The sequence below is a fragment of the Medicago sativa genome, chromosome 4 (assembly GCF_051527215.1).
Source record: "Medicago sativa cultivar Bolivia chromosome 4, Bolivia_mono, whole genome shotgun sequence".
NCBI classification, from domain to species: domain Eukaryota; kingdom Viridiplantae; phylum Streptophyta; class Magnoliopsida; order Fabales; family Fabaceae; genus Medicago; species Medicago sativa.
This window is the reverse complement of record NC_140752.1, coordinates 81,013,354-81,030,722: the sequence shown is the minus strand read 5'-3', so window position 1 is coordinate 81,030,722 and position 17,369 is coordinate 81,013,354. Positions and strand designations below refer to the sequence as shown.

General features: G+C 33.7%; 3 protein-coding genes across 4 annotated transcripts; all 3 read left to right on the top strand.

Annotated features, from left to right (window-relative positions):
- The first annotated feature begins 411 nt into the window (after nt 1-411).
- Nucleotides 412-2,949, top strand: HSA32 (Aldolase-type TIM barrel family protein). Its single transcript, XM_085704215.1, has 5 exons — nt 412-604; nt 690-881; nt 1,223-1,433; nt 2,331-2,554; nt 2,647-2,949. The coding sequence occupies exons 1-5, from the start codon at nt 482-484 to the stop codon at nt 2,755-2,757; spliced, it is 861 nt and encodes a 286-aa protein (XP_085560341.1). The 5' UTR covers nt 412-481; the 3' UTR covers nt 2,758-2,949.
- A 4,089-nt stretch (nt 2,950-7,038) lies between these two features.
- Nucleotides 7,039-10,311, top strand: LOC146932523 (uncharacterized). Its single transcript, XM_085704213.1, has 2 exons — nt 7,039-7,193; nt 9,887-10,311. Exon 2 carries the CDS (start codon nt 9,901-9,903, stop codon nt 10,147-10,149), a length of 249 nt encoding a protein of 82 aa, XP_085560339.1. The 5' UTR covers nt 7,039-7,193; nt 9,887-9,900; the 3' UTR covers nt 10,150-10,311.
- A 3,260-nt stretch (nt 10,312-13,571) lies between these two features.
- LOC146932522 (uncharacterized) lies at nt 13,572-17,357 on the top strand. 2 transcript variants are annotated; one of them, XM_085704211.1, is made up of 4 exons: nt 13,572-13,816; nt 14,351-14,440; nt 14,534-14,652; nt 16,905-17,357. In XM_085704211.1, the coding sequence occupies exons 2-4, from the start codon at nt 14,353-14,355 to the stop codon at nt 17,019-17,021; spliced, it is 324 nt and encodes a 107-aa protein (XP_085560337.1). In that variant the 5' UTR covers nt 13,572-13,816; nt 14,351-14,352; the 3' UTR covers nt 17,022-17,357. The 2 variants fall into 2 exon arrangements, with proteins under 2 accessions (XP_085560337.1, XP_085560338.1); XM_085704212.1 differs by having other exon boundaries at nt 13,720-13,816; nt 14,304-14,440.
- The last annotated feature ends 12 nt before the right edge of the window (nt 17,358-17,369 follow it).

The following is a 17,369-nucleotide window of genomic DNA, read 5'->3' as shown; positions in this document are numbered from 1 at the left end:
GCCACGTCGCTAATCATCTGCCACATAGGCGGGTTATCTTAATTTGGACCAAATTTCAAATGATTAATATTTGCAGTGGCAAATTGGGAGGATTAGTAAGTACAGAGACTAAAATTCAACTGAGGCCTATTTGCAGGGACTGGACACATATTTAAGCCAAATATTTATTTAAAGGACATAACTTACTTTAAATATTTTTTAATTAGTGATCTTGACTTGAAGTGTGTTGTGGTTGACTGCAGTGTGGAGTAGTACTTCGTCTTTCTTTCTCTTTCTAGAACACGTGTTGAATTCACCTTGAATGCAAACGAGCGCTGCAACTAGTGTTTTCTAGAAAGAACTCCATCTTTCTTTTTCTTCTAACTAATCATTTTTTTGGATAAAGTTCCTTTGAATTCCACAGAAAAGATTGAGAAGCAGAAAGAGAAAACCGAAATCGAACTTCGATTCCCTCTCAATTCTCCTCACTCCAACGGTAACAATGTCAGCATACCGATGGAAAAGCTTCGAAGAGAACGAAGACCGCCCCTCCAAGCCTCGCCGCTACGGCGTCACCGAAATGCGAAGCCCTCATTACACCCTCTTCAACCACAATGTTCTTCAGGTTCATCAACTTTCCTTTTCATTTTCATAATCAGTGATTTTGATGGAACAATTCTTGACCAGACTTTATGTTACGTTGTGTGCAGGATATTTTTGAATCTATGGGAGATTATGTTGATGGATTGAAATTTTCTGGAGGTTCTGATAGTTTGATGCCAAAAGCTTTTATCAAACAAGTTATTGATACTGCTCATCACCATGATGTTTATGTTAGCACTGGTGATTGGGCTGAACATATGATTCACAAAGGTCCTTCAGGATTCAAAGACTATGTGGAGGTTTGATCTTGCCACCTTTTTTCTTATTGTGTGTGATTCTTTTTGTTTTTTGCGGAGTGTTAAAGTTGTAAACTGGACTATAGTATTTAAATTTAAAGAAAATTCTATAATCTACGACCTTAATTCATTGCAAAATAGAAATATTCAGCAGGCCAGTAGTCACTCTGTTGTCAGAAACGTAGGTACAAATTGGCCGAACTCTGTGATCAATCTTTGTGTTCTTGTGCTTTATCTTCTTACTTTAGAATCGGATTTGCGATATTAATAGTTTTGAATTTTGATTGTTGAAGTAGTGGCTTAGTTTGTGTTATATGATTTTAATGGGTGGCATTTTGTAATAGGAATGTAAGCAGTTGGGGTTTGACACAATTGAGCTGAATGTGGGTTCCCTTGGAGTTCCTGAAGAAACCCTTTTGAGATTCGTCCGCTTGGTTAAAACTGGTGGTATGAAAGCTAAGCCTCATTTTGAAGTTAAGTTCAATAAGTCTGAACTTCCCAGAGGTGGTGATAGGGCTTATGGGGCTTATATTCCTCCAGCACCTAGATCATATGGTAAAGATATTTCACTCTCTCTTTTTCTTGTTCTTCATTGTTTGTGCATGCATTTTCCTGTCTCTGTTTGAGGTGGATTTAAACATATTTAGGCATTCTGATAAATGCTATCTTCTGAATTGGACTAATAAAACATAAAACAAGTGATGTGCTGTGGTTCAAGAATCGGCAGGTATGTGTATCTAGTCAGGTCATTGGTACAGGGCGGCATATCTTGATAATATGTTCATTGTTTCAAGCATTAATATATTATAGTGGTGATGTAATGTTGTAGACTGTAGAGGATTCCCTAATCTGTGAAATATGGCTAATGTCTGTTATACTCGTCTATGAAGAACCTGTTATATATCAATTTTGATTATATGGTACTGTGAGGTTTGGTTCATGCACGGTATCTTACAAGGTGAAAGAGTGAACTTTTTTTGTACTTAGTAGGATGACAATGGTAGTTACAAGTAAGATTTAACAACTCTATGAATCTTGACGCAGTATGATCTTCTTTCATTTTCTAATTTTTATCAGAAACATGAAATTTTGACGTTTTGAAGAAATGTTTCATCATAAATAGATGTTCATAAGAAATGAGAATATTCAAATTCAGAATGTTGAGGGTTATGGTTTCAATTTGGATGAAATGCATAATCAGATGAATGATGCTGAAAATATGCATGTTGGCCCTTTAATTTTCAGACAAATATCTAGATAGAATGTATGTAAGATAGGGGGAAGATGCATCTATGAGGAATCTATTTATTAAGAGATTGACGTATTTTGTTGAACCTCTCTTTCTGTTTCAAACGGGGCTTAAGAAACTCTGAAGGTACTGGTTAATTGCTGCAACATAAGATATCAATCAATGTACCTAAGATTTTCCTTGTATTGAAACTTTTGCCGCAGAATTAGTAGAAGATGTGGATCTCTTGATTAGGAGAGCTGAGAGGTGTTTAGAAGCGGGTGCAGACATGATCATGATTGATGCTGATGATGTCTCCAAGCATGCTGACAATATGCGCGCAGATGTTATTGCGAAGATCATAGGACGCCTTGGTATTGAGAAGACTATGTTTGAAGCATCAAATCAGAGTGCATCCGAATGGTTTATTAAACAATATGGTCCAAATGTAAATACTCTTATTTCATTTTTCTTACAAAATAAGAACAAGCAATAATAACCATTCTACAACATTTTTTATATTGTGTTTCTTTTGTTCAGGTGAATCTTTTCATTGATCATTCCAACTTGGTAAATGTGGAGTGCATCCGGGGACGCAACTTAGGTAAAAATCATGCTTCTGTTCTTGGCTCTTCGTATTTCCTGTTCTGAAGTGATGTGTATTTGTATAGCACCCTGTGGGATTGACTTTTGGTTTATGTAAAAAGTCTGGTGTTGTCTATTGCAGTGGTGTTACCTTGTTTGTTGCATTTCCTTCATTGGGTAGAGATAGAAATGACTTAAATTGAGTGATTGAAATAAATCAATGTATTATCTTCCAATTTCATGGTAGATTTCCTTTCATATTTAGATGCAAGAAGAATTTTGGTTTAGTTGCACTTTTGACCTTTAACTATTGCGATTTCAGACCTCTCACTTTTTTAAGAGCGATCTTATTCCCTATAATTCTTCTTTATGATTCGGACTTCTCAACTTATGCTGAAGTAACATTTATTGATTGAGTAAATTACACTCCCCTCCCCCAAAGATGCTTGAATTACACTCCCATCCCCTTTTATGTTAAAATATACACTTCCCTCCCGTCTTTTTCAAAACATATTAGAAAATATTTCACTCCCCTCCCTTGAGAGAAGCTTGAATTACATTCCCCTCCCCTCTTATGTTAAAATCTACGCCTTACTCCCTCAATATTTTTTTTATTTTAATAATCTATCAAAAAAAAAAAAATCTAACACACTTTGAAGACAAATGGTATTGTGGATCCATTTTAATATAATCAAATTTTGAACATATATTTTTCGTTATTTTTTATTCACAATTTCGTTATCATATGTTTTTAAACCTTATTATAAAATATGAAAAAAAAAACCCAAAATAAAATTAAAATATGTGAAAAAATATGAAAGTCGATAAAGTATGATTTAAAAGTGGATTTTATACTCTAAATTATAAATAATAACAAAATATTTAAATTGGGTTAATTATGTTTTTGGTCCCTACAAAATTGCGACCTTGTAAGTTTAGTCCTTACTTAATTTTAATAGAATTTTTAATCCCTACAAAAAATTTCTGCACTCAATATTAGTCCTTACTCAATCCAAATTTGTTTAATTTATGCTTAAACTCTTAAATTTTTCAACAATTTTTTACAGGCGTGTTAAGAACTTTATTAAAAGGTCCTCCGAAAAAAATATCGCAAAAATTTGATTTCTACGTCCATATTTTTGTTACTTATATCTTTTGTCGTTTTAAAAAATTCATATTTAATTTATTTCATGTTAAAGAATTATAGATTTTAGTAAATGAACCTTTCATAGTGTTTTAAACTTGTATAAAAAGAATCGTTAAAAAATTTAAGAGTTTAAGGATAGTTAAACAAAATTTATTTTAGCAGGGACTAAAATTATAAGTAAATTTTTTTTGTAGGGATTAAAAATGCAATTAAAATTAAGTAAGGACTAAACTTACAAGGTCGCAATTTTGTAGGGACCAAAAACATAATTAACCCATTTAAATTTAATTGTCATTCACATTTAAATTATAAAGAAATGAATTTATTTTTCTTAAATGATACTTCAAAATTAGTATATATCATAAAAGTATTTATTTTTGTTAAAATAGATTAAAGTGTGGGTCATATTTAATTATTAAGGGAGGGAGTTGCAATTCAAGCATCTCAAAGTGGAGGGGAATATAAATTTTACTTTTCAAGGGAGGGAAGTGTATATTTTAACATAAGAGGGGAGGGGAGTGTAATTCAAGCATCTCATAAGGGAGGGGAGTATAATTTACTCTTATTGGTTTGATACTCAATTCACATAGTCGATGTGACTAATTATTTTTAAATTAATAATTAAAATTTAAAAAACGCCAAAAAGTTTGAAGCCATATAATTAGAGAATTCACACTCAATTGTACGAATTGGCTTGACATTTTTTTTTTCCTTTCTAATTTTGAAGATAAGTTCCACTAGCTACTATGAACATTGAGTGTTAGTTAAGTTACTAAGGCTCTGTTTGGTAAAAATAGCAGATAGCTTATAAGCTAGTTGGAAGCTTATAGCTGATAGCTGATAACTGATAGCTTATAGCTGATAGTTTATAGCTGATGACTGATGAGTGGTAGCTGATAAGCTAATTGAAATGTTTGGTAAAATTAGCGGTTCAACTAGCTGATAAATGTAAAATGACATAAAATGATATTTTTAATTCATAATAAAATTTATATCAATTGATATTTAAAATATTTTCTTTAAAAAAATATTTAGAATACTTCAAATTTAGTAGTTTAAATTTATTATTCATGTTTCTTCTTCTTTTTTTTAAGAAAAATAAAATACGTTTCTATCTATTCATTTTAAATTCCCTCAAAAAAATCTATTCATTTTAAATTATAAATATAAGAATAAAATTATAAACTATAAACTAACAAAAAAAATGTTAAATTTATCTAACAATGCGTATATGTATATATGTCCCTTAAATAGAAGCGTAACAACATATGTGTTTTTTTTAGGGGAAATTACAATGACCTCCCCCGAGGTATGCTAAATGTCACTCACCCCCCTCTATTTTGTAACATGACATAAACCTCCCCTTGACTTTGACGCTGTTAATTCACTGTCACAGAACAGATCAAAAAACGCTAAACTTTTAGCTAGCGACTAATTATTTGGAGCAACGAAATAGAGTGAAAATCTAATATGCTTCTCCAGTTTTCGGATTGTTGTCCTCTCTTCCATTCCAGCATGGTAATAAGAACTATTAAAAATTCAATTGCAGAGACAAAAATGCGATTTTTTTATGACCACAAAACCTCAAATCTTCAAATTTCCTCTCTACAATGCTTAGATCCGCTCCGCTTTTTCAAGTTTTGTTTGGGATCCAAATTATTTTGTAGCATCACTTTTAATTGACCACCAATGATCATGCTTCTTGCTACTATGCGTATATAAGCGAATCATAATGTTTTTAATTATCAAGTATTATGTTTTGGTTTTGTTAAAGTAATAGCCAAGATGTCAATAAAGTTAGTGAAAGAAAAGAAAGGAGAATTTCAGAGGGAGTAGCTTCAGCAAAATGTGTGTAGAAACGTGGAAGTTGTTGAAAGAAAACTCAGAATTTCACATTTGTTAGTGTGTTAACAGAGTATAAACGCTGTGAACATAAAAGGGAGGTATTCATCACATGTAAGACTAAGTAGGGGAGGTTTATGTCATGTTTAAAACTAGAGGGGATGTGAGTGACATTTCAACATACTTTAGGGGAGGTCATTGTAATTTTCCCTTTTTTTTTAAGAAAAAAAACGTAACAATATATGTATTATTAGAAACGTAACATGTTAAAAATATATATATATAGTTGCTCAAAAAAAATTAAAAAAAATAAATAAATATATATATATATATATATATAAACGTAACATTTTGTTAAAAAAAGAATATAAACGTAGCATGTTAGTCAAAACAATATTTAAAAAAATGTTAGTCAAAACAAAATATATAAACGTACATTAAATCAATTATAAATGGGTAGAAATGGATTTTAGATAAATCAATAAGGGTAAAAATGGAAGAAAATATGATAAGTTATAGGCTATAAGCTCAAACGCTACTTGGAATAGCTTCTGAAAAATAGCTTATAAGCTCGTGAAATAAGCTATAAGCTCATGGTAAAAAGCCATTACCAAACGGGACTTTTTTTTGCCATAAAAGCTTTATAAGCTATAAGCTATAAGCTATAAACTCCTTTTTTGATCTTACCAAACAGACCCTAAATGATACCAATCCAATGTAAAATTTAGAGAAAATTGAAAGGGGACTACCAGATCACAGAGGGGAAACATAAGGGGTTAAGATACTAAAAAGTGGGAGCAAAATCGACAATTGCAATACTTTAGACTTAATGCAAGTGAACAAAAAGTTTTCTTTTACTATTACGTTTTTTTTTTTGAAAGAATTATTATACTATTATATTGATAAGACTGAATTCCTTATGTATTATTCTTTCTACAATGACAAAGTACTTAATCTCTTTAATGTAATTTACTTTAAAGAGATTAATAAAATAACAAATTTTGGTGGTGATTGTGCTTGTTAGGCTGCATATAGTATCCATGTTAGTAAAAACATGTCTAATAAGGGTTGTCGTGTTAAAAATGAATAAGTCGCGTCATCAAAAAAAGACTTGAAAATGAGATATGAGATTGAAATTCCAAAAAAGGTTAAATATGAGATAAAAACTAATTTTTATAATAGGGGATTAAGACTCTTTTTAAAAAAAAAATAAGGGATCAATAGTGGATTTAAGTTTTTTCTACTTTTTTTTTTTTGTGGTGCAAGTTTTTTGCTATTAGAAGGGCAAATAACATTTTCCATTTCTGTGTACGTTCATAAAAATAACATTTCTGCATATATAGGTTTGTTTGTTTGTTAATGCTATTGAATTTGGATGGTACCCCTCACAAACGCTCACATGGCACCATAATAATAACGCAAAACGCGCGCCATTTCTCTCGAACTTTTCTGGGCTCAAGATTGTGTTGTGTGCATCATTCGCTTCTTCTGTTCCTTTTCCTTCATCGTCAAGGTAACTCTTCTCCTTTGATCCAATCACGTTCTGGTTTATCATTATTTACCTCTAATAATTACGCCATTTTTTTTCATATTTATTTCTGAGTCAGATTTTGTTGTGTATATCCAATCCCCATGTTTGCATTGCCATGCATAGAACAATCAAAAGTATTTTTTCTCTTGGAGCAATTAAATTGTGGGCCCATGATTGCCATGTTTGCATTGCCATAGAACAATCCTAAACATTCTCCACGCTACATGATTTTGTGTTTAATCTGCCACCATACCAGGAAGTGGCATTGTGTTTCAAGTTTTGTTCTTGTGTTGTATATCTTAATTGTTTAAGATAAACGTTAACATGTGTCTTATACGGACGTTGATTCACAAAGAAGTTTACTCTTGGAATATTTTCCTGTTCAACATCATCGAACACGGGTGAAGGATCCATTGATATTTTTTTAGTAATATGAGATTTTTGGTATTGGTACAACAATGGAAGAATCAGCCCCCATTTAAATAAGAAGAAATTGAGTTTGTGATATGGACGGACTCCAAGCAAATAATGCAATGTAGTGAAATAATAAATAAGGATAGAAATCAGATTGAAATGGACGGACTCCAAACAAATAATGCAATGGAGTTAAATAATAGATAAGACACAAAGTGACAAAATACAAACAACGACTTGACAACATAGTTAAATAATAGATAAGGATAGAAATCATATTGAAATGGACGGACTCCAAACAAATAATGCAATGGAGTTAAATAATAGATAATTCATGCGCTTTTGCCAATACATCATTCTTCGACCACCCGCTTTGTTGCATACACTTAGCGCTATCATAAGCGCCAATCCATTATTAAGTATTTTATTCATGTAGTTGTAATGATTTCTGCACGCAACTGCATCACGGGGAGGATCAAATGAGTAATGCTCATTACAGTAATCAGCAATTTTACCCCAATATGAATCACTTTTTTGGTTTCTCCCAACAACACTGTCTGTTCCATATTTAATCCACCCACTAATTAGAACCAAATTTTGATCAGTGTTCCAATTGGGGTTTTTCCGACGAGCAGGAGTTGAATCATTTGCATTTGGAGTGGCTTCATGACCACCGATCATGCCACCAAGAGCCATTTGCGTAGAAAATTGAGGAAATTCAAAGTCTACATTTGGACTATTTTCATTTCCCATTGGAGTAGAAGAATAATAAGGGGGGGTTGAGATGAATAAGACATCATTGATCCATAATATGGACGATAATTTGAATTAGATGACGGCATGATGAAATTTGGAGGAAACCCATAATTTGGTATATTTTGGGGATCTTGTTGGTTGGAAGATTCATTTTGAAATCTATAGTTGTTGGGATTTGGGTAGTTGAAAGGGTAATTAGTAGAATTTTGGGTGTTGAAAGGGTTATTGTTGTGATCCATTTCACTAAAAAGATGTTTAGAGCTACAAACAAGAGTTTATTGAAGGCTAAATAGAAAAATTAGAGGGAAAAAAGTCGATTGTTTTCTGTGTCCAAATCAAATGAACCAAGTCTCTGTTTATAACAAAAAAAAATTATGAATTATGAATTAGGATGAGATAAAAATTTGAAAAATCAAAGGAACCAAAAAGATTTTGCCAAATGTTTTATGTGGCCCCCACTTCCTCCTCATTCAACATGTTGAATTTTTTCAACCGCAAATAATTCACCTCACTTCCAACACTCCATTACAACCATTCAACTACTTAAAAAAAATTCAACAACCCCATTGTTAACTAGTCTTAAGAAACTCAATATAAAAATATTCTTTTTAAAACTAATGTATTTTACTTTAATGTTTTTAATACGTGCCCTTAGAGCACAAGTTAGAGAGATTCTTTGTCTAATTAATGTCATTTGATATATTTTATTGCAATCGTGTCTATTGTACGAGGTCTAAGATTAACTATGTGTTTGATTTTTGGTTGGAAGAATTTATTTTGAAAGGATTAATCTTGTTAAAAGTGATTAAATGCAAAATGCTTAATGTTTAAATGAATTTAGCTTAAAGTATGTGTAACAACATATTCAAGGTTAAAAGCCAATAATGAAGACAAAATATTCAAATTTCAACTTCAATTTAGAATTAATTTTGGAGGTGAAGTTAATTTGACTCGAGAGCACACAAAAATGTAAAAATAAACTAGATACTTCTAGAATCATTTTTGTAGCTCTTAAAGTTGATGTCAAACATGTCCCGAAAACAAAATTGATTACTTTGGAAGAAAATTTGATAGTCACACCAAAACCTTGTGCAACGACTCAGTAAAACGACTGCTGGTTTGAGATTTAGATTTCAAAACACAGTTGTTCACAGTAAAACGACCTCAGCCGCTGAATTGAGATCAGACGGCGACGGCCCAAATTTGTTACACCGTCTTACTCGCCTGTACAACTTGAGGGTTTTCTGGTCTTACATTGCAATCTTACTGCCTACCTGCCTTTTCTTTTACAAGATTAAATTTGTTTCTCTTTATTTAGTTATCTACAGGGGTTACATCCTTTCAAAGTTGTGCTTTTCTAGATTAGTTGTGTTTTTGGTCATTACAAGCATGGAATTTTGATTAAGGATTGAATATGAATTCAGCAGAGAAACTGCATATATATTTGTTATGTGTGCATTCAATATTCTAAACTCTTACTAATGAATGACACGATTTACATACAGATTGAGGCGATCCTATGAGGTCATTATCATTCAAAAGGCAGTATACAAAGTATGAACAGGGTAGTTGGTCCATACTCTTCAACAGGCACCGCTATCTCTTAACAGTTTTAACCCTACTGATTATCCTATGTACAGTTTATCTTTACTTCGCAATTTCTTTTGGGACCAAACACTCATGTGCTGGGTTGACTGGTCCTCAGAAACATTCTTGTCATATGGAGCTTGTTAAGAGTGAACTCCGAACTACTCATAGACATTTCTGATTTTCAAATCAAGTTTATGTTGGTGGTGGGTCTGTGGAGTACTGTTAGTAACATGGCATTATTTGTATTATTTTATTATGTACTATACAAATACTATTGTTCGATTATCTAGGTTTCGTTATCCAAGAAATGTATAACGTGTGTAAAAACCAGTTTCTTTGCTAATTTTTGTGATTGTTTTCTTTTATAGCTAATAAAAGAATCATTAGCATCCTAGCAGCACAAATCAAGTTTTATATTTCCAATAGTTAACAGCATCCACAATTGTAGTTCCCTAACAAGGACTCCTTACATGGATCCCACGTGACACATCACTTATTTATAATTTTTTAATAAAAATACCTATTAAGGACTCAACGACTCCAATAGCAATACACTAATAAGGACTCCAATGAAAAGTACTTAAATATGTCCCACTATTTTTATATATTAAACAAAAATAATTTATCTATTACTCATTTTTACAAGTGGGACCAAGTAGTACACATTTTATTACTTCTTTATGCAAGTGGGACCAAGTAGTACATATTTTATTACTTTTTTATGCAAGTGGGACCAAGTAGTACACATTTTACTACTTCTTTAAACGCGGGACCCGTTAGTTACCCAGGAGAGAGAAGATCCTTATATAGTTGTCTGTTCCTTAACGGGGACTCAATTTTTCTTCCTTCAATGGAGGGTCCTTAACGGGGAGTGGTCCTTATTAAGTAAGGACCCCCATTGGAGATGCTTTACTATTGTCTAGAATTATAACCTGTCCTTCTGATTTGCTGTTTTTGTGTCTGTGCTAAAAAGAATTTGTTACTGCTAAATCATCTCGATATTTGTGAGCCAAGAAATGCACCATGCGTAGAAACCAATTCCTTCATTACTAATTTTGGTTATCATTTTCTTGTGTAGCTAATAAGTTTTAGCACCCTGGCAGCTCAAATCTAGTTTTAGATTTCCTATGTTTTTTTGGTTGATTCAAAATTCTGATATCTCATTTTTTTTGTCAAGGTTTAAACCTCATACCTTTGCACATACTATGTATTGTCCTTATCAACTAAGTTAAGCTCACGATGACATTCTGATATCTCATTTGTGTAATTGGGCTGGTTAATTTTTTAATTTGTAGTCTTAATTGCATTTTTAGCCCCTAAATATAGTTGTGCAATTTTGGACCCCGAGTGATTTTGGCCCTTTCATTTGTTTTCCTTAATTTGATAGTCCTTTCTCAATTTTCTCCAAAATTTAGATGATATCATATCTCCAAAATTTAGATGATATCATATATTAACCTGACATTCAATTCTCATAGTCAACGTGACTTTTCTTTTAAAAACAAAATAAAAAGACCAACAATCAACCTAAAGATGTGAGACGGGATAAAATCCATAACCAAAGTTTCAAACTTGTTGGCATTTTAAAATTTTAAATTTAAAGTAAAGTCACACTATTAACCGAAGACTCCCAAATCCCGACAAGAAAAATATAAAGGGCCAATATTGTTAAAAAAATATGAAAATATTATTTTCGGTTGAATAACTTTCACAAACAATACACGTAAACATTTGTTTTTTTACAAAACATAAAAATAGATAAAAAAAAATTAAGGTGACTCAGGTTCTAAAGTTTTGTTAATTACGTATCAATCATCAAATTATCTCGTTTATAAATGTATTTTTTTTGGTAAACAAAGGGATAAAAAAGGGAAAAAAGAAAAGCAAAGAGGAACAAACTAAGACAAAACAAAAAGATCCAGATAGGATCTAACGACGTGCATATAGCACTCTGGAAGTATCAACCTGCAATAGGGGCTCTTGTTCAAAAAAACCTGCAATAGGGGCTGCAATCCGTCAGGAGGGGAAAAGAAATCATGCCAATCCACATTACTCCTTGCCCCCATCTTTGCTAGAAAGTCTGCCACAACATTTGCTTCCCTCCAAGTGTGACACACCTGGACAGTCCAAGCACGAGCCAACAACTCCTGAATGTTTCTAATAAGAGCTGCATAGAGATGTCAATTGCTCACCCCTGTAGTTACTAACTGAATAGCAAGATTAGAATCAGAATAGCAAATGATGTGCCCGTAGTCTTTCTCCCAAGCTGGGCGCAATCCATAATATAAGGCTAGCAGTTCCGCATGAAGAATGGAAGAGATGCCAACATGCCCTGCAAACCCATACAACCAAGAACCGTCGGAATGCCGTAAAACACCTCCAAAACCAGATGATCTTGGATTACCCAAGCTGCTTCCATCAACATTTAACACTGTTGCCAAACCAGCCATTGGGATGCAAAGAAACCCATGGTTGTGCCTCAGCTGCATTGTTCACAGAATTGAAGACTCTGTTGATTAAAGATGCCAACCTATAAATTTCCCTTTTCAGCTGCAACATGGACATGTTCTCATCCTCCATACACAATAAATTTCTAGCCCGCCATATCCACCAACACGCAGCCAGAAAAGTACCTGATCTATCACATTCTGCTCCTCGCCGCAACCACCCTGAAGTGTCCTGATCCATGAAAAAATTGATATTGTCGAAACCAAGTGATATCCATAGGCGAGTAACATAACCACAATCCCTGATACAGTGAAAAAAGCTTTCTTCCTCCGTTGGACAACGCGGACAAGAAGGAGAGTGATACATTCCTCAGCTGTTCAGCAAAGCACGCGTAGGGAGGGAGTTCTGGCAAATAGTCCAGATAAAAAACTTAACCTTCTCTGGGGCTGCAATACACCAAATCCATCTCCAAGATGCAGCTGCTTGCGGCATAATATTATCTGTTTGACGAAATAGCCATTTGTATCCTGCATTAGCGCTATACGTGCCATCATTATTTCCCTTCCAAGTAAAATTATCAGGAATGTCATTATTCAAGCATAGTAGAATAGATGCTATATGCTTTGTTATATGGTTCGACAGGGAAGTGTATAAATGCTCTAGTCTCCAGCGGCCCCCTTGGGACACGTCGGACATGGACAGATGTGAGTCATGAATGTCCACGTACAAAACTTTGTTATACAATTTACCGAAGCTAGTCCAAGGAGTGTATCAGAAGGAGGAGGACCCATCACCCAATCTAAAATCAAAACCTGGTCGTAAGACTGCTTTTGCTTTCATTACTGAATTCCATACTATGGATCCTTGTCTTTTCGGCATATCCAGAAAAGGTTTGTCTCCAACATATTTATGCATCAACAACTTAACCCATAATTTATCTCGTTTATAAATGTATAATGTAAGTAGATAGTAAATAAATAGAAATAAACCCGAATTCGGTTTGAATCCCCCTTCAACTTATTAATCGTCTTTATATCTTTTTAACCATTTTAACTATACTTGCTAGAATCTTTAAAAAAATTATATTTTTTTTAGGGGAAATCTTTAAAAAAATATAAAAACTATACTCGCTAGAAATTATTAATCCTTCTTAAGTTTAAGTCCACAAAAACTAACATAATTAAAGAAAAAGAAGTACGAAAAATGTAATTATTTTCCCCTAAAAAAATATTATTAATTATTAATTTGAAATGTTTTATCTGGGTATTAATTTTTTGTTCCGTCAAATCCTCCTCATCACCGTCGTCTCCTCGATAACCCGTCGGCCGTCGCCCCAATTTCTCGGCTCGCCGTCTTCGGTTGCTCCCAAATCGACCCTCAATTTGTTCTCAGTCGAGGTACAATCAATCCTCCCCATTTTCTGTTTTAGATGCATTGATATGAATTCGAATGTTGTAGTTCTATAGTGATTTATGACTGGGTTTTTTAGCAAAGAATTTATTGTTGATAATGTTGTCATGTTGCTATCTGCTCCCATCTTTCCACAATCAGAGAAAATAAAAGGATATCAAATTTACACATACAGTCATTTCAAACGGAAATTGTTATGCAAATTAAATTTACTGTTTTTGTTAGCTTAACAAATGCTGTTCTGATGCTCTAAAAAACATTACTTTGATATTTTATTATAGTGGTTTTAAACTTGGAATGTTGTTCACACCTCATACCCTTATCGTTGCTATGTAAAAGTATAATTTGTTAACTGTGTTTCTGTATTGGGTTTTGCTACGGTGGAATGTGTGTATTTTCTGCTATGTTATATGCTGGGACTCTCAATATCTTTGGTTATCATCCCTTAATCCGTTGTCATTTCTATTCAACAAGAATATTGAATCCAATAAGCTGTTGGGTGCTCCGATTTTCTGTTGTAGTTATGTCGTCAGAGAAGGAAGATTCAAGCTCCACAATGAAACGCAAATTATCGTGCTTCGAACACTTTGATGCACTCTGGTTCTGCTACTGTAATCACCATTCACCCGAAACATAACTTTTTTGCGTCTTTTACTAGTGGATCATCCCAGTATTGATAAAGTTTGTGTGTTTAATGTGTGCAGCCCCAGTTTATCAAATGCGGCAGTATTACAGGCTTGGTTCTCTTGATAACTGTCGCGGTAAATGGAAAGCATGGACTGACTGCTTAATGCTCAAGACCAAACCCAAATCTCAAGTCGAGGTTGGTTCCTATTTCCTACCCATCAATGGCTAATTTATATATGTTCAAAATCTTTAAAGGGTTAAATATTCTTTGAACTTGGTCCTTTTTGTTCTATTTGTCCTTATGATAAACCTAACACACTCTTGGCTTCTCAGTCATTGACTAAGTGAGACCTATAGCTCACAAAGTCAGGACATGGAAATAGCTTTGTTGGCCCCATAAAAATATGGCTTTGTTGGCTCAATTCTACAGCAGCCAAAGTCATTTGATCTTCAGTTGTCATCTGCTTGGTAGATGAATTTTTTTCTTCTCAATTATTAAAATTAATTGCCAAATACATTAGTTCAAGTGTAATTTACTGTAGACGGGATAGAATTAGAAATGATGACATTAGGTAGAGAGTTGGGGTAGCACTTATAGTAGAAAAGATGGTAGAAACTAGACTTAGGTTGTTTGGGAATGTAGAGAGAAGACTAGTAGATCAGATGGAGAGGAGTCAGATCACTAGAGTTAGGGGTAGACCTAGAAAAACTGTACGAGAAACTATTAGGAAGGATCTATAGATAAATGAGTTGGAGAAAGACATGGTTTTTGATAGAACACTATGGCGTCGTTTGAGTCATGTGGCTGACCCCACTTAGTGGGATAAGACTTGGTTGTTGTTGTTGAAGTGTAATCTACTGTAAAACTGCCGCAGAGACGTGTTATGATTTATTTGAGCCTTTTAACAATGAAATATACCCTGTATCTTTCAACTGAAAATAAAAACTGAGGAGTCTCTCTCAAGGTTTCCTCAAGTCAGTATATCACCTCACTTCGTGGTCGTTGGGAAGACCTCAGTGAATTTTGTCCAATACACAGGTGTTTCTGTAGCAAAATAGGATCAGTTGTCGAAGACTATCGCATGCAGTACATGATGTGCATCCTCATGGATAAAAAATTCGTAATGACTGCTTTTCTCTAATCAAAGATCAAATCCTATCAACAGTCCCTTTCCTCCTATAAACAAAGCCTTCTCCGTGAGTATTCAAAAGGAAAAACAGTGCGAAGTTGGTTCCTTCATGTCTTAGTTTGATTCTACAGTTCCTTTTGCTTTTCAGTTCAGAAAAAGCAATTCCAAGCCAAGTCTTGATGCCAAATCTAAAAGCCACATATAAACATCATCCTCTCTATACACCTTTTGGCATCTTTAGCCACACCAAAGGCAAATGCTATAAATTGCATGGCTATCCTCCCAGCTACAAAATACCCAAACATCAGGGTCAATCGATAAACATTCATTGATTTTGACAGTTCAGTGGCCGAGTCTTCTTTTAAGTTGACTACACGGCAATATCAACAATTGATGTCCGTGCTTCAGTCTCAAGCATTACATGTGTATGTCCCATACTGCCTGTACCTTACAATTATATATATATATGTTTTAAATAAATCATCCTTTACTTCACAAGCTTGTAGTTAACCATCTAAAGCCAATTTGTACCCCACATTTGCAACCATTTCATCACTTGTTGGGATACTTAAACACATTGCCAGGCTGAGGTATTTTATTCACTTCTGTCTCCTCTCTTAATCTCACTGCATTTACGCAGTTGACCAGACACCAGATGCTTAAAAACAAGCTTTTGTGTATTTTTGAGATTCATCAATTTCCTACAGATAAAGAAAAGCCCATAGTTTCAGATCTTCTACAGAGACTGAATATCAGGCTATTGGTTAGTGTTGCTGGTGAATTAATTTGGCTCAACCACTTACTAACTTGTTTTGAGGTTACCATTTATTCTGCTATCCTGTTCTTAGATTGTCACTCCATTATTCATTTGGTCTTTAGTCCAATGTTCCACACGATCGAAATATATTGATATTGACCATCATTTCATCCAAGATAATATATCCTCAGATGAAGTCCCAACATCAGCTGGCAGAATCACTCAGAGTGACAGAGGCAAAGAGCCTCTTCCTTCCAGCTAGTCAGTTTCTGCTCTTTGCCTCTTACTGTCTAAGCTGAGAATTTCAAACACTCAGTTCCCAACTTGAGAAGTATTCAGGATTAATATATATTAATTTGTTTGATTACGGTTATGTTAATTATTAGTGGCAGTTAGTATCGTTTAATGTTGCTTAGTCTGTTTCAGAGCTACACTGTATATTAGATTAGATCACAAGTATTTGAGCGAATACAACTCTCTTGGATCGTGTTTTTCCATTCTAGTGTTCTCCTACTTAACAAATGTTCTTGGAGTAACAAGCTATATGTAACCCATGTGCAGGAAGTCCTCGAAGCTCGTGAGAAATCAAAAAAGCCACACATCTGGAATTTTCGAACGCGATATGAAGCTTCACAAAACTGGCAAAAAATGTATGGTCATTTAGACAAGCCTGAATGAGGAAAGTCATTTTGCACAAATGAACTTTTATTGCCTTATAATTTTACTGGTGGTTTAGAGAAAGAGACATTCAGAGACCAAATAAAGTTTATACCAAATTGAAGGCACCAGAAAGCAAGATTTTCATTCTTATTTTCTGCGGAGCCTTCACATTGAATTCTGAATTGAGAAGACTTGGCATATTAAGTTTCTGTTAATAATGTTTTAAAATTTGTCTGATATTCATTTTCATAGGTTTTAACCGTAATGAAATTTTGGCCTCTATCTTCATTCAATTGTATCATATTTTTACCATGTGTTGTCTAAATGACCATAATGGATAAATTTCAAAGATCATCATATATTTGT

Coding starts and splice junctions, on each gene's coding strand:
- HSA32 (XM_085704215.1), top strand. CDS start 482: ATGTCAGCATACCGATGGAAAAGCTTCGAAGAGAACGAAGACCGCCCC. Junction 605..689: donor TCAACCACAATGTTCTTCAG/GTTCATCAACTT, acceptor CGTTGTGTGCAG/GATATTTTTGAATCTATGGG. Junction 2,555..2,646: donor TTAAACAATATGGTCCAAAT/GTAAATACTCTT, acceptor TCTTTTGTTCAG/GTGAATCTTTTCATTGATCA.
- LOC146932523 (XM_085704213.1), top strand. CDS start 9,901: ATGAGGTCATTATCATTCAAAAGGCAGTATACAAAGTATGAACAGGGT.
- LOC146932522 (XM_085704211.1), top strand. CDS start 14,353: ATGTCGTCAGAGAAGGAAGATTCAAGCTCCACAATGAAACGCAAATTA. Junction 14,441..14,533: donor TGCACTCTGGTTCTGCTACT/GTAATCACCATT, acceptor TAATGTGTGCAG/CCCCAGTTTATCAAATGCGG. Junction 14,653..16,904: donor AACCCAAATCTCAAGTCGAG/GTTGGTTCCTAT, acceptor ACCCATGTGCAG/GAAGTCCTCGAAGCTCGTGA.